The following is a 16,348-nucleotide window of genomic DNA, read 5'->3' as shown; positions in this document are numbered from 1 at the left end:
TTTCCTCCTACATCCATTGTTCTTTCTTTGAGTTGTAAAATCCTTTCTGTAAGTTACCCCTTTTGTGATCTGGCTCCAACGGGATTAATATTTCTTAGTATAACTTTTTAATTATCACATACAACCTTCTGTATTGTAATTTTTTGAATATATATACATTTTTTACTCATTTGTGGAGCCAAATATTATTTTAATTCCTGTTACTGATGAATAGTGGCTAACACAACATACGCACTTGAACTGAATGTTAGTATGGAAACTAAATAGTTTTAAATGGCTGCTCAACAGTTGTTGTAAGGTGCATTAATAAAATACAAGTTCAGATCCAGGGAGGCAGTGAGCCTTACAGATCAGATCAGAGCAGAGCAAACATAACGCACTTTACAAGGTGGCACTGAAACACAAACAGAATGCAAACAGGATGGTGGTTACTGTCATGTGAAGGGGATTGAGAACTGGGAAGTCTCACTAAAGGAAATAAATTGTAATTGCTGCTTCAACTATTCAAGAGGCCATAATATTGAAGAGTGGAAATAATGTTTTAAATTGAGAGCAACTGAGAGGAATCACAGCCAGAATAAACAAGATTTTAATATTTATAGCAATATTTATATGACACTTTTGAAAAATAACATTATCACAGATCATTAGTTTTCTCAATTATCTTTTATTTTCCATGCAGTTCTATCCTCATTTCTTGATTATGTCAAATTTGCTATTATTACATTGTTCCATTGGCATGTTGATGGTTCTAATTAGAATTTTGATTGACTACATTTAATCTGTCTAAAATGATTTCCTTTGCTATCGAGATCAGTTCATTTTTTAGGTCTGTTAAATTTTGAAATAAAATTACTTGTGAAAAAAATTTAAACTAGAAACTTCAAGTTTTTTTTTTCTTAGCTCCAGAGAATATTTTAAACATTTAATTCTTCTGGACAAAATGTGTGGTATTTATAGTCACTGCATTTTTTTTTTTTTGGTATTATAAAACTGGTAAATTAAGAATCAGTTTCTTTTTTTTTTTTTTTTTTTTTTTTTTTTTTTTTTTTTTCATTTTTCTGAAGCTGGAAACGGGGAGAGACAGTCAGACAGACTCCCGCATGCGCCCGACCGGGATCCACCCGGCACGCCCACCATGGGGCAACGCTCTGCCCACCAGGGGGTGATGCTCTGCCCATCCTGGGCGTCGCCATATTGCGACCAGAGCCACTCTAGCGCCTGGGGCAGAGGCCACAGAGCCATCCCCAGCGCCCGGGCCATCTTTGCTCCAATGGAGCCCTGGCTGCAGGAGGGGAAGAGAGAGACAGAGAGGAAAGTGCGGCGGAGGGGTGGAGAAGCAAATGGGCGCTTCTCCTGTGTGCCCTGGCCGGGAATCGAACCCGGGTCCTCCGCACGCTAGGCCGATGCTCTACCGCTGAGCCAACCGGCCAGGGCTAAGAATCAGTTTCTTATTTTACTTGATTATCTGTGACATTTGTGACTTATTTCACATGTTGTGTGCCCTTTTGCCTTTTTAAAAGAACTCAATATAAGAAAAATAAGAATAGGACAGACTTATGTGTATGTCTGTGTATGTAAGAGCCATCACAAATTCCTTCTGAAATATCTCTGTATCTAAACTGAAAAAAATTGCATAGAAAGCTTCTAATTATTTTATCTTTATTAAAGGGATTTGTTTCCAAATGCACTATGTAAAAGTGACCTTAATGTATTTTATACTTGAAATGAATATGTGGTTAATGTATGTAGTGGGTGGTTATTGTATGTAGTGGGTGGTTTGGGGAGTGTAGGGTAACCAACTCCTCTAGATTTATTTTTCTTTTATCTTTCAATCTTATATGTCCTCCTTTCTATTCCATTTTTAGTTACTCATCCAAATAAAAATAGGTTCATCAGCACAGGGATACTGTTTATAAATTTTTGCTATAGTGCTTCTGGATGGTCCTAACATTTATTGATTGTCTGCTCTGTGCCGGGTGCTATACTTGGCTCCTACTTTTATGATCTGATTTAATATATGTCAAGAGATTATATAAAGTTAACTAAAAGTATTAGTGTTTTTATGTAGTATGTTGTAATTTCAGGACAGTTAAGACACCGTTCATGTTATACCAACCATCTTTTCTTGTGATAAGGAAATTAAGTGAATTTATTTCAAATGCATGGACTTAAAACATAAACCAATGTAAGGTAGTCTCTTGGTACAAACCGTAAAAGCTTATAACCATATGTGATTTATTCACTTGGTGAAAGTCCAGTTACATAATGTTATTTGTTAGAAATAATGAAGGAATGATTATTTGCTTTGTTTTTAACCTTTATTTGAGAAAAAACAAAATATTGTAATTTTGAATTAAAATTTTTTTCAATGTCCCGGGAATTTTATATAATAATAATCTAAACAGTTGTGAAAAACAAAAAGACTTTATATTAAAGTTTCTTTATTTTCCTAAACCTAGGATGGTAAGCGGATGTTTGGCACCTATTTTCGTGTTGGTTTTTATGGAACCAAGTTCGGGGACTTGGATGAACAGGAATTTGTGTACAAGGAGCCTGCAATAACCAAACTTGCAGAGATATCTCACAGATTGGAGGTGAATGCTGTGGCGAGTCATAAAATGTCATCTTTAATTTGCAGTCATATGCAGATCTAATCATTTAATAATCCAAATCCTGCCAAATAAACTATTCCTGTAGTGTATAAGCAATTTTGATAAGTACAATAATACTTTCTAGTCTTTCAAATCTTTTATGGCAACAGTAAAATAATACTAACTTTATTTTCTTGAGACTTTTTTCACACAAATTTTAGAAATCCTTATACTCTTCAGAATTACTTTGATTTATAGAGAAATGTATATAATATTGTCCACATTTTGTAGAAAAAGGCATAAAGAATTAAGTCACAACTAATGATAGAACCAGAACCCCAAGAATTTTCTGACCCAAGAGCTTTATTTCTTTGGCTGAAGTGATTTCCAGTGAGATATCTTTAGAACTTAAAAGCCTGAAATCACACCTTGAAAACATTTCTTAAGATCCCTTAACTTTTAAAGTTTTTTTAATTTTCACCATAAGTGATTAATTTTCATACTTTGAAAGCTAACCAGTCATTTCCGCTTTAGTTATCCTATCCAACATTTTTCTATTCTTGTCACTCAAAGTATGGTTCAGGGATCAGAAGCAGTGGCATCACCAGGGAGACTGAAGTACAGAATCTTAGGCCCTATCCCAGGCCCTCTGAATCAAATTCTGCATTTTAACAAGATCCCCAGATGATCTTGTTTGAGAAGCACTGCTCTAGGCTTCCTTTTATTCTTAGCTAATGTTAATTTCTTTTTCTGTTCCTTTCTTATTTTATTTTTTATTTTTCCAAGTGAGAGGAGAGATGGACAGACTCCTAAATACGCCCCGATGGGAATCCACCTGGCACCCCCCCCCCCCATTTTGGGCCAGTGCCCACAACCGAGCTATTTTTAGCACCTGAAGTGTAGGCCCCACAGAGCCATCTTCAGCACTCAGGGCTAATGTGCTTGAACCAATCAAGCCATGGCTGCAGGACAGGAAGAGAGGCAGAGAAGGGGTTGAGAAGCAGATGGTCGATTCTCCTGTGTGCCCTGGCCGGGAATTGAACCCAGGACATTCACATGCCAGGCCGACACTACCTGAGCCAACCGGCCAGAGCTGATGTTAATTTCTTGAATATTTTATTCTTCTTCCTGACTTTACTGGGCTCTATTTCCATAGATTGGCTTAAACTATGACATTTTGTTTTTCAAGAGGATAAATAAATCTGGGGAAATAGTAATTGCAACAGTATTTCTGAGACAGCATTTTTTTTTTTTTTTTTTTTAGCAAGAGATAGAGAGGGACAGACAGAAAGGGAGAGAGATGAGAAGCATCAACTCATAGTTGTAGCACCTTAGTTGTTCATCGATTGCTTTCTCATATGTTCATTGATTGGGGAGATCCAGCTGAGCCAGTGACCTCTTGCTCAAGCCAGCAACCTTGGGCTTCAAATCAGCGACCTTTGGGTTCAAGCCAGCAACCAGAGGGCCATGTCTATGATCCCACACTCAAGCCAGCAACCCTGTGCTCAAGCCAGATGAGCCTCCACTGAAACCAGTGACCTTGTGGTTTCGAACCTGGGTCCTCAGCGTCCCAGGTTGACCCTCTATCCACTGTACTACCGGCCAGGTCAGGCTGAGACAGTATTTCTTCAACTTAATCATAAAAATTATCTTTGAGGTAAGAGTAGGATTTCTCCTTTGAAGATTCAGATTTAATTTTTCCTTTTGCACAGCTCCATTCATTGCCCATGCTGCTATTCACTGTCATATGGGAAAGGCACTAAATTCTTGACTCAGTGTTGCCTTTTCAAAATCTAAACCTATATAAAACTTCAACAGGTTAGTGCTTTTATTTGAAAATTCTGGAACATTGCATTCATAAAAATGCATGCTTGTTCATTGACCCATGGCTGCAAGAAATCAGGCCACATCAAACACAATAAAAGATCCTATACATCAAAGATACTGAATTTCATTTGTCTCTGCTTTCTGTTCCCTCTTTGTTTTTCTTGAGGACCTCCTGTGGAATCCTGTATTTTTATTGAATAAAATTGTTGTTTTCTTCTACTTTGTGTTATTTAAAGTAAGTTGATGGGGATAATATCAAATAAATATGGACTGAGACTGGGCTAATTTGTAGGCTAAATATAATTCACTTTGTAATTAAAACATGGTTGTACAAAAATTTACTAAATGGCCTCATTTTGCTCAGGAGTCTTCCTCAAAGGCCTTCTCTATATTCTCTAATACTGTTATCTTCATGTAAAAGATTTCTTTTTCTTTATTGTAGGGATTTTATGGAGAGAGATTTGGAGAGGATGTGGTTGAAGTAATCAAGGATTCCAATCCTGTAGACAAGTGTAAATTAGATCCTAACAAGGTATGGTTGATTAGACTGTAATGACACATAGGCATATCTTTGAGACCCGATGATTTTGTTGGAGAAAGACTGAAGGATAATTTAACAGTAAGAAAATGAAGGACTTTTTCCTTTCCCAGGCGTATATTCAGATTACCTACGTGGAGCCATACTTTGATACATATGAGATGAAGGACAGAATCACATATTTTGACAAAAACTATAATCTTCGCCGTTTCATGTACTGTACACCCTTCACTTTAGATGGTCGTGCCCATGGAGAACTTCATGAGCAGTTCAAACGGAAGACTATTCTGACCACTTCTCATGCTTTTCCTTATATTAAGACACGGGTCAATGTTACCCACAAAGAGGAGGTAAGTTCACAAATGGGGAAACAGTTAGTGAAATAAACACATCAGAGCCATGTGAGAACAGTGTGGATGTACCATTATGTACCACCTCTCACATGGTAACATACTAAACTTGACTCATTTTAAGTCATTAACTTTAGCCTTCTTTTCTAAGTTCCTAGGTCACCTTCAGCTTTTACTTTAAAAAGTTGATTTGTTTTTCATTAAGGCATCTAATTTGGAATTTTATTGTTAGATGACAGTTTGCAATTGGTCTCCACCCTTTTTCTCTTTTAATTGATTATATATAAAGCTCATTAAATAGTTTTCTATTTAGTATACTGGCCTAATAGATGTTATTTCATCCAGATCATCTTAACGCCAATTGAAGTTGCTATTGAAGACATGCAGAAAAAGACACAGGAGTTGGCATTTGCAACACATCAAGATCCTGCAGATCCCAAAATGCTCCAGATGGTACTCCAGGGATCTGTAGGCACAACTGTGAATCAGGTCAGTGCATTCTTTGGTGCTGTTTAAGTTATAAATGGAATTTTGAATGATTTTATTATTATATTTTACAAATATCGTAAGTGCCAAATCAAGAGAAAAAGATGTATGTTAGAACTGATTGCAAAAGACAGAGAAAGTATAAATGAAAGTAAAATTTTAAAAATTTTAGTTTAATTTTAATTGTTAAGGTTTTCACGCCTACTTTCTATGCTGCTTATGTTTTTCTGCATTGAATATTCCATTAGGAAGGCATTGCTTCACTTACAATAGCCTTTCCTTTAAAAGCCTGTACTGAAAGAAAGTGCTTAGAAAAGAAGGCTCATTTCCAGAGCTATATAGCTGCGTGTGAATGCCTACTCCTAGATACTCCCTGATGTTATTTTCTCCAGACCTCTGCAGTGAACTGTAAGGAGTAAATAAGGAATATGGAATCATTTTGAAAATTTTAATAATACATGTACACAAAAATATTACTCTTGATTTGTCATATGTAAATTAGAAGGCATCCCCGTTATCTTTTTGCTGATGATTAGTCAATATTCTAAGATAAGACAAAATCCAGACAGGTTTTAAATACAATACCACATAATATGTCTTAGCCTATTTTTTAGGTTAAAGGCACAAAGCCAAAATAATCCCCTACCATAACTGAAGCAAACACTTTAAAACCTTTGCCTGCTAAAACATACATGTTAGAGGTTTTATTTGCAAATAATATAACTTAGCAAGAGATTATCTTCTTTAATGTACAATGTTGGCAACTCATCTGGGATACTGAGGGAATGTTTCAGGAAATCAAGTCTAATATTTAGGGTTATCACTTGATTGCCAGTAGCCTGACAACTTTTACATTGAGGATGAATTAAAGAATGTAAAAACTACAAGGCAAAATGCATTAATGAATACAATAGTCAATCCTTGTGCTTCTACTCTTCTTTGAAAAATGAAGTAGGCAAGAACATGATTTGACTTTAAGAAAAACCAAGATTATATTACCAGAATCTGTCTGTGAGTTTTAATATAGGCATAGACATATGCATTAAGCTTAAATGCAGCCATCTCAGTGCTAAGAAAAATCATTCAGGTAATGTCCATCTCATGATTTTAGAGAATATAAAATACACTCCGGTTTTCTCATTTTACAGGGGCCGTTGGAAGTTGCCCAGGTTTTCTTATCTGAAATACCCAGTGACCCAAAACTCTTCAGACATCATAATAAACTGCGACTCTGCTTCAAAGATTTTACTAAAAGGTATTCAAGGCTTCCTATGTAAGATCTTTAAATTGAGACTTTCCAAAACAATAGTGTAAAATGAGAAAATACAGAATAGTGGCTCACAGTGGAAATTGTTCGTGTATTTCTCCATTTACCTATATCTTTTCAATATTTTCATGATATTATTTTAATTTTCTGTAGAGGCCTTTTGTATCTTTTGATTTATTCCTTGGTATTTAATACTTTTATGTTTTTATTAATGATATCTTTTAAAATTATGTTGTTTATTGGTATACAGAAATGCACTTGAATTTTATGTATTTTCCATGATAATATTGCCAAACTTACTTGTCTTATTTAATCTTGACAGTGCTTAGTCTGTTTTTTTCAAAGAACCAACTTTTGCATTTATTGATATAGAGCTATCATATTTTTATTTTCTTATACTTCAAGTTTATTGTTCTTTTTAGGTTATTTAGCTCTTCAGTTTGAGTCTTCTTTTCTTTTTTTCATTTATTTTATTTATTTATTTTACAGAAACAGAGAGAGAGGGATAGATAGGGACAGACAAACAGGAATGGAGAGAGATGAGAAGCATCAATCATTAGTTTTTCGTTGCGACACCTTAGTTGTTCATTGATTGCTTTCTCATATGTGCCTTGACTGTGGGCCTTCAGCAGACCAAGTAACACCTTGCTTGAGCCAGTGACCTTGGGTCCAAGCTAGAGAGCTTTGCTCAAACCAGACAAGCCTGCGCTCAAGCTGGTGACCTCGGGGTCTCGAACCTGGGTCCTCCGCATCCCAGTCCAACGCACTATCCACTGCATCACCACCTGGTCAGACTCATTTATTTTATTTTTTTTTCTGAAGTGAGAAGCGGGGAGGCAGAGAGACAGACTCCTGCATGCGCCGGACCAGGATCCACCCAGCAAGCCCACTAGGGGATGATGTTCTCCCCATCTGGGGCATTGCTCCATTGCAGCCGGAGCCATTCTAGCACCTGAGGCAGAGGCCATGGAGCCATCCTGTGTCTGGGCCAACTTTGCTCCAATGGAGCCTTGGCTGCAGGAGGGGAAGAGAGACAGAGAGGAAGGGGAGGGGGAAGAGTGAAGAAGCAGATGGGCATTTCTCCTGTGTGCCCTGGCCAGGAATCTAACCCAGGATTTCCACACACCAGGCCAATGCTCTACCACTCAGCCAACTGGCCAGGGCCTCTTTTTTTCCTTTTCTTTTTTTTTTTTTAGGTGAGAGGGGGGGAGATAGTGAGGCAGACTCTTACAGGTGCCTCGACCGGGATCCACCCGGCAACCCCATCTTGGGCCAATGCTCAAGTAACAAACTGTTTTTACCACCTGCGGCCACACTGGAACCAATTGAGCCACTGGAGGAGAAGAGGGAGAGAAGGGGGAGAGGGAAAGCGTGGAGAAGCAGATGATCACTTCTCCTATGTGTCCTAACCAGGAATTGAACCTGGGACATCCATGTGCCAGGCCAACACTCTATCCACTGAGCCACCAGTCAGGGCCCTTTATTTTCTAATATAAGCCCTTAAGGCTATACATTTTCCTCTGAGCATTACTTTAGCTATATTCTGCAAATAGTGATATGTACACATTGCTTTTTCATAGCCTTTGATTTATCTATCAGAGTCTAGATGGTTTTGTTTTTTTATTTGTTTGCTTTAGCAAGAGAGACATAGAGAGGGTCAGATTGGGACAGACAGACAGGAAGGGAGAGAGATGAGAAGCATCAATTCTTCATTGCGGCACCTTAGTTCATTGATTGCTTTCTCCTATGTGCCTTGACCGGGGGTGGGGGGGTTACAGCAGAGCGAGTGATCTCTTTCTCAGGCCAGAGACTTTGGGTTCAAGCCAGCAACCTTTGTGCTTAAGTCAGCATCCATGGGGTCATGTCTATGATCCCACACTCAAGTCAGCAACCCTGCACTCAAGCTGGTGAGCCCGCACTCAAGCTGATGACATTGGGGTTTTGAACTTGGTTCCTCTGCACCCTAGGCTGACACTATCCACTGTGCCACTGCCTAGTCAGGTTCCAGATATTTTTTTCTTAAGTATCTCAATAAATTGTTATCAAGAGCTGGTCGTTTAAGAAACATTTAAACACAGGCAGACCCATGTGCCAAATGCCGTCAGTGCCTCATCAGTGAATATGGGCAAAGCCCTTAAAGAGCTTTTAGTTTAGTGGTGATATGTGAGGAAAAAATGGCTTCAGATTTAACATTTAGAAATAGTTTTTCTTTTAAAAAAATTTTTGGATAAAAATATGTAATTTTCAATTAAATAAGTACTGGAAAGAAGTGAATGCTAGATTTTTAAGGAACTCAGTTGATCATCTGTTCTCTTTCTTAAACCCAATACAAGATATTAAACATTCAGCCAAGGAACTGAATGTCTTCATCCTGGTGAATATATAATTAGCATAAGCCCTCAAACTGTACAAGATGAAATTTTTTGACAACACATTTTTTTCTAGGTGTGAGGATGCCTTAAGAAAAAATAAGAGCCTAATTGGGCCAGATCAAAAAGAGTATCAAAGGGAACTGGAGAGAAATTATCATCGCCTTAAAGAGGCCCTACAGCCTTTAATAAACAGAAAGATCCCTCAGTTATACAAGGCAGTATTACCTGTCACCTGCCACAGGTATGCTTGTTTTTCTGTTATTTTGGATATGTTCAGAAAAATAAAATCTGCTTGAATTATTTGCTTTAATAGTGTAACTTATTACATGGTTTTAGATAGTGTCTCTAGACAAGTTCAACTAGTATAAACCTTTTATTATCTCTACATTAACCAGTCTCCAAGTCAGTTCTTTCTGTAAGTCAATAATCAGTTGTGTTACGTACTTTTTCTAATGAAGACACCACACATAATAAGTCTGGTCTCTTAAAACTATTCTTTTTAAAGTCCTGTCACACTTTCTGGTATTTTTGTGGGAGTATTCACTGCAATGTATCAGGAGCCATGTATTTATTTCCCTCAGTCCTGACAGTGAATAGTATGCAGTGATATAGATTTGTATTAAAACAGGTAACCCCACTGAGAATCAAGAAGGCTTCAGTATTTTTTTCTACTTTCTAAGTGTGACACAAAATTAGAAATGGAAATAACTTGGAATTTTGTCCAACTGATCCAAAGTGTACTTGAGCAGGTAATTTAATCTAATTTTTAGATTTCTCCCCTAAAACTTCTTCCCTTGAAAAGGTTGTTGTGGACATTAAATGGCATGAAAATATCCAAGGATGGTGCTTAACATTTTGCTTTTTAGTACCTGAATTCTGGGCAGGGCATTGAAATCCAAATGTATATGCAGCTTGAATTATTGTGGTACCAATATTTTACCACCCTTTCCTTTGAATAAATAGCAGTAAAGCCAATTAAATTATACTTATCTGATTAATAATTTGGAAGGCCTTTGTTGCTGCTTTTAAAAATAAAACAATATAAATACATGCTAAAATATACTACAAAAGAAGGTAAAGTGGCTATTTGATCATCTGGGAATTAGTCCTTGTTCTTCAGTGATCTAATATTTCTGTACTTCTAGACCTCTGAAAAAAATCATTCATACATTCATTCAAAAAATGTGTATGAAGTGCCTGCTGTATGTCATGTCCCAGGAAGCACATATAGATTACCTGAATCTATTCCACAATATACAGGAACAGGTCCTACCTCTGGCAAAATAGTTTGCTTCCAGCATCCTATACTGATGGGTGAACTCTAGATGGTTGCCTCTTAAAATTCCTATTGAGAAGCAACACTAGTCCCCTCCACTTTTGGCTTCTACTTCAATCATTTTGGAATTTCTGCCTTCCTGCTTCTAACTCCCTCCACCAGTCTTATACTGTGGTTAAAGGTCCTGGAATGAGGGTGCTGGATGTAGTTAGGCAATTTCCTAATCCTTGTTCTTTCTTCCTTCCAATCTCTCCAACTCTTTTCAGTCAAGACTATTCTTTTTTTTTTTTTTTAAATAAATTTTTATTAATGTTAATGGGATGACATTAATAAATCAGGGTACATATATTCAAAGAAAACATGTCTAGGTTATCTTGTCATTAAATTATGTTGCATACCCCTCGCCCAGAGTCAGATTGTCCTCCGTCACCCTCTATCTAGTTTTCTCTGTGCCCCTCCCCCTCCCCCTAACTCTCTCCCTCCTTCCCTCCTGCGTCCTCCCTCCCCCCACCCCTGGTAACCACCACACTTTTGTCCATGTCTCTTAGTCTCGTTTTTATGTTCCACCAATGTATGGAATCATGTAGTTCTTGTTTTTTTCTGATTTATTTATTTCACTCCGTATAATGTTATCAAGATCCCACCATTTTGCTGTAAATGATCTGATGTCATCATTTCTTATGGCTGAGTAGTAGTCCATAGTGTATATGTGCCACATCTTCTTTATCCAGTCTTCTATTGAAGGGCTTTTTGGTTGTTTCCATGTCTTGGCTACTGTGAACAATGCTGCAATGAACATGGGGCTGCATGTGTCTTTACGTATCAATGTTTCTGAGGTTTTGGGGTATATACCCAGTAGAGGGATTGCTGGGTCATAAGGTAGTTCTATTTTCAGTTTTTTGAGGAACCACCATACTTTCCAAGACTATTCTTCCCATCAAAAGGAAACTCCGTTACAGTATTATCCTGAGCTTTGCCTTCTCTATGATCTGATTATGGTCAATCCTCCAAGTTTCAGTTCTTAATGTTCATGGGAATTTTGGAATTTAGAAAATCTCTTTTCTTCTGAAGAATATTGTTTATTGATTTTTACAGCAAGAAGTATCAACCCATAGCTGCTTCACTTTAGTTGTTCATTGGTTGCTTGTCATATGTGTCTTGACTGGACAAGCCCAGAGTTTCGAATCGGAGATCTCACCATTCAGGTCGATGCTTTATCTACTGCACCACCACAGGGCAGGCAGTATCTAACTTTTACTACTGCTTTCTCTGGAACCAAACAAACCACACTTTGAGTTTCAAAGCTGAACATGACTTGTTTGTGCCTGCCCTCTCCTTTCCTGGAGATTGTAAACATCAGAGCTTAACCTTAACAGCAGGAAGGCTAAACAAAAGAAATTAAGGATAAAGGGATATACATTAAGAAGTATTGAAGAATAATATTCTCTTCACTATTAACATCTTCATAACAGAAAATAAAACTTCCTTAGAATTTGAAATTTTTATTTTGCTTATTTTTCAAAATCTATAGTAGTAATTATAAGGCATTGCGATAGTGGTTCTCCAAGTGTGATGTGGGACTCCTGTGGGAAGGGCATCCCTGAGGCCCTTTCAGGAGATTCCCGAGTCAAAACTATTTTTATATTAATACCATATATTATTTGCCTTTTTCACTGTCATTCTCTTATGAGTACAGTGGTTTTCCAGAGACTACATGTAATGTGATATTATAAAAGATAAGAGAACCTAGCCTGACCTATGGTGGCGCAGTGGACAAAGCATCAACCTGGAACACTGAGGTCACTGTTTCGAAACCCTGGGCTTGCCTGGTCAAGGCACATATGGGAGTTGATGCTTCCTGCTCCTTGCCCTTTTCTCTCTCTCTCTCTCTTTCTCTCTCTAAAGTGAATAAGTAAATAAAATATTTTTTAAAAGATATGAGAACCTAGGCCTTCTATTAAGCTGGATATTGAATATAGTAAGCATGACACTCTCCTAAAATTTCTTGCAAATTTTTTTTTGTTTTTGTTTTTTTTTAATTTTTTTATTTATTTATTTATTTATTTATTTATTTATTTATTTATTTATTTATTTATTTTAGAGGGGGGGGAGAGAGAGAGAAAGAGAGAGAGAGAGAAGGGGGAGTAGCAGGAAGCATCAACTCCCATACGTGCCTTGACCAGGCAAGCCAGGGTTTTGAACCGGCAACCTCAGTGTTTCCAGGTTGACGCCTTATCCACTGCGCCACCACAGGTCAGGCTTTTTTTTTTAATTTTTAGTGTGGAGGGAGAGCAATTTGTTGTCCACCTTATTCATAGTGTCATTGGTTGATTCTTGTATATGCCATGACTGGGGACCAAACCCACAACTTCAGCATGTCAGGATGACACTAACCAACTGAGCTAGCCAGCCAGGGCTATAAGTCATTTTTAATAAACACTGTTATGTAATGGACTATTTTGTAAAATAATTTAAATTTTTCTTAGTTTTAAACTTCTAGTATGGTAAATATAGTCCACACAAACAAAAGCTTCTTGGGGTCCTCAATTTTTAATTGTAAAAAGGGCCTAAAACCTGAAAGCTTGAGAACCACTGACTTAAGACTTAGAATATTGTAAATAACACCTACATTTTACCTTTTAATAACACAAAATAACATTTTCCTGAAATTTCTTCCATTTCCTTTAGTTCCTTGTTTTATTTATATCTAATGCATCTGTTACACAAGTGAATAAACGACCACTTGGTAAAGGGGTCACTGTAATATACCTTTGATATATAGAGAAGTCTATAAGCCAGAATATATGTATATAAGACAGAGCAACTTGAAAGTTGATAACTTTGGTGGCAAAAACTTTTAAAGTTAAAAGTTTCTGGTGTTAAAACTTCTGTTTTAACTGGCAGAAAAAGTGTGAAACCTATTTTAGAGAGATATGCAAAAGGCTGATACAGAGAAGGCTGACAGCTGTGGGGGAGATTGGTGAGGAAGGTGGAAGGATAGAGCAAAAAGGACAAAACAATTCATGGACAACAGTGTGGTGAGTGCGGTGAGGGTGAATGAGGAGGGTACAGGATAAATGGTGATGGACAAAGGTGACTTGGTGAGGGGTGGTGCACACACAATACAGTATACACAGATGTGTTGTAGAATTGGGCATTTGAAACCTATAGAAATGTTAACCAGTGTCACCCCAATAAAATTCAATTAAAAAAAAGAAATATGCAAAAATTGTTCACTTATCGTTTTTCTTTCCAGAGATTCCTTCAGTCGAATGAGCCTGCGCAAAATGGATCTCTAAAATAAACATGTTTTACTCATTTGAAAAGAGCCACATACTCAACATTGAGTGTGAAAAGATCTATTGAAAAATAAGACTTGGGACTTAATTCTGGAAATCACAGCATTAATTTACTCATTGAGGAATGCAGTGGCCAAAACAATATCAAATGTAGATTGTTGGAGTTTGAGAATCACGGCTCTGGCATCTAATGTTCTGGTAATATGCTGTTATTTTTAAAGACATTGTAATGACTCAAAGGTACACTATACATTTACCATTATTTATACCATAGCTAATGTTAAATTTAAGTTTGTATTTTTTAATTTATATTACCATTTCTAGATTCATTTTGGAACCATTTCAAATGTAGTAATGCTTATTTTAAAGGTACTATTAAATATGTGAACGTTTACACTAATTTTACTGAGTGGGGACCTTAACATCTTTATTGACAAAGGCATAAAATGAAAGTTGACTCACCTAGTTCCAAAACTAGAAAAATGAAAATAAAAATTGACAGTCACTTTATGACCCAAGTCCCAAATTAAGTGAATAAATTTATAAGTAAAGATATTGATAACTGGTTTGTGAAGTCCTAAAACTGGTTTCTAAGCTATTTTCCATTTAGACACACATAAAAAGGGAATTAGAATAAATTGCAGAAATAATTTAAGTATTGATTGCTAAAACCATTGATAGTAGCTTGATCTTTTTGACTCAACCTTATTATACTAATGACAGTGGTATGAACGTAATGACTCTCAGCAACTGTAATGAATGATTCCTGTTTCAAATTAAACATTCATTAGTTTTTTAGTGATCTCTGAACTGTTAAATCAGAAACCTGCTTTAAAGCTGTTACATCACCATAAAAATAACACCAAGAGCAGCTAGTTGATTTTAATCTACCAGCTGAATGAGGTTATATTTTTTGATACTTATCTAGATTTTGCAAAGTACATGTAAACATAAAATTAGTTGTTTTAACTTAGGAACTAATTAATCAAGTTATAACTTCATAAAAAACTAATGCAAAAGTATTTTTAAAAAATTTATAGTCATCATTTATAATCTATTCCTTTGCTCTACTGACCAGTTATATGAATCACTTAGAACTAAAATTTAACAGTGCCTTCATTCTGTTGATGTTGAAAATAAGATCTCCAAAATGTCTGATTCTTCTGAGTGCACAGGTGAGGTGATGGTGATATCTACCACCCTCCAGCCTACCGTTATAACAATGTCATCTCAAATTCCTCTTTTCCACATGAATTCAAAGACGGAATTATGAAAAGGTTTTTCAGATGAGTCTACAATTTTGGACAAGGGATTAAGAAGTCAGAAAGGTGTAACCTCAAAAATATATTTGGGTACAAAAAATCCAGATGAACAAGAAGGAAAGGCAGGAATTAAGAATGGAAACTCATTAAAACAAAAAAGGTAACACACTCTTTCCGTGGGTGGGGAAAGGGGGAGGTAGATGTAAGGGAGAATGTTTAATGCCTGTCATTTCTCATTAGGCTACATTTATCTAAGTTTTAATATTTTCATACAAATCTGTGACAATATCAAGAACTTTAATATTTATATAATTATGATTTAATATCATGCATTACTAAGTATTGTGAATTGACTAAAAAACTTCCTCTTCCTCTTAAAACATTGGTATACTTAACACTTGATAACTTAACCATGTACTTCAATTTGCTTTAAACTTTCTTGTATTAGGAATCTATACTAGCAGTTCTTAACCTTGGTTGTCCCTTGAATATTTTTTTTTTTTTAGATTTATTCATTATAGAGAGGAGAGAGAGAGAGAGAGAGAGAGAGAGAGAGAGAGAGAGAGAAAAGGGGGGAGGAGGAGCAGGAAGCATCAACTCCCATATGTGCCTTGACCAGGCAAGCCCAGGGTTTTGAACCGGCAACCTCAGTGTTTCCAGGTTGACACTTTATCCACTGCACCACCACAGGTCAGGCCCCTTGAATATTTAATAGGGGCCTAGGCTCTATCCTAGAATTACTCCATTAGAAACTTATGGCTAGTATTCAGAGCTGTTTCTTTTTAAAGTTTTTAGTAATTCCTACCCCATCATAAGTTTATGGGTAATGTTCAAAGTTACTTCTTTTTATTTATTTATTTATTTTGAGAAAGAGAGGGATAGATAGGGACAGACAGGAACGGAGAGAGATGAGAAGCATCAATCATCAGTTTTTCCTTGCGAGACCTTAGTTGTTCATTGATTGCTTTCTCATATGTGCCTTGACAGGGGGGCCTTCAGCAGACAGAGTAACCCCTTTGCTCAAGCCAGTGACCTTGGGTCCAAGCTGGTGAGCTTTTTTTTTCTCAAGCCAGATGA

General features: G+C 36.7%; 1 protein-coding gene across 1 annotated transcript in view; it reads left to right on the top strand.

Moving 5' to 3' along the window:
• The window catches only part of DOCK7 (dedicator of cytokinesis 7), a 242,981-nt gene extending 227,192 nt beyond the window's left edge, over window positions 1-15,789 (top strand). Inside the window, exons 44-50 of the mRNA XM_066376450.1 lie at window positions 2,472-2,597; window positions 4,864-4,953; window positions 5,073-5,309; window positions 5,655-5,798; window positions 6,944-7,050; window positions 9,508-9,675; window positions 13,967-15,789. Coding sequence (XP_066232547.1) covers window positions 2,472-2,597; window positions 4,864-4,953; window positions 5,073-5,309; window positions 5,655-5,798; window positions 6,944-7,050; window positions 9,508-9,675; window positions 13,967-14,009 — 915 coding nt within the window. The 3' untranslated portion in view covers window positions 14,010-15,789. The remainder of the gene's footprint in view (window positions 1-2,471; window positions 2,598-4,863; window positions 4,954-5,072; window positions 5,310-5,654; window positions 5,799-6,943; window positions 7,051-9,507; window positions 9,676-13,966) is intronic.
• Window positions 15,790-16,348: the final 559 nt, after the last annotated feature.

Source organism: Saccopteryx leptura, chromosome 3 (genome assembly GCF_036850995.1).
Source record: "Saccopteryx leptura isolate mSacLep1 chromosome 3, mSacLep1_pri_phased_curated, whole genome shotgun sequence".
In the NCBI taxonomy this organism is placed as follows: Eukaryota; Metazoa; Chordata; class Mammalia; order Chiroptera; family Emballonuridae; genus Saccopteryx; species Saccopteryx leptura.
Note: the sequence above shows the minus strand (reverse complement) of the source record. Positions and strands in the feature narration are given on the sequence as shown.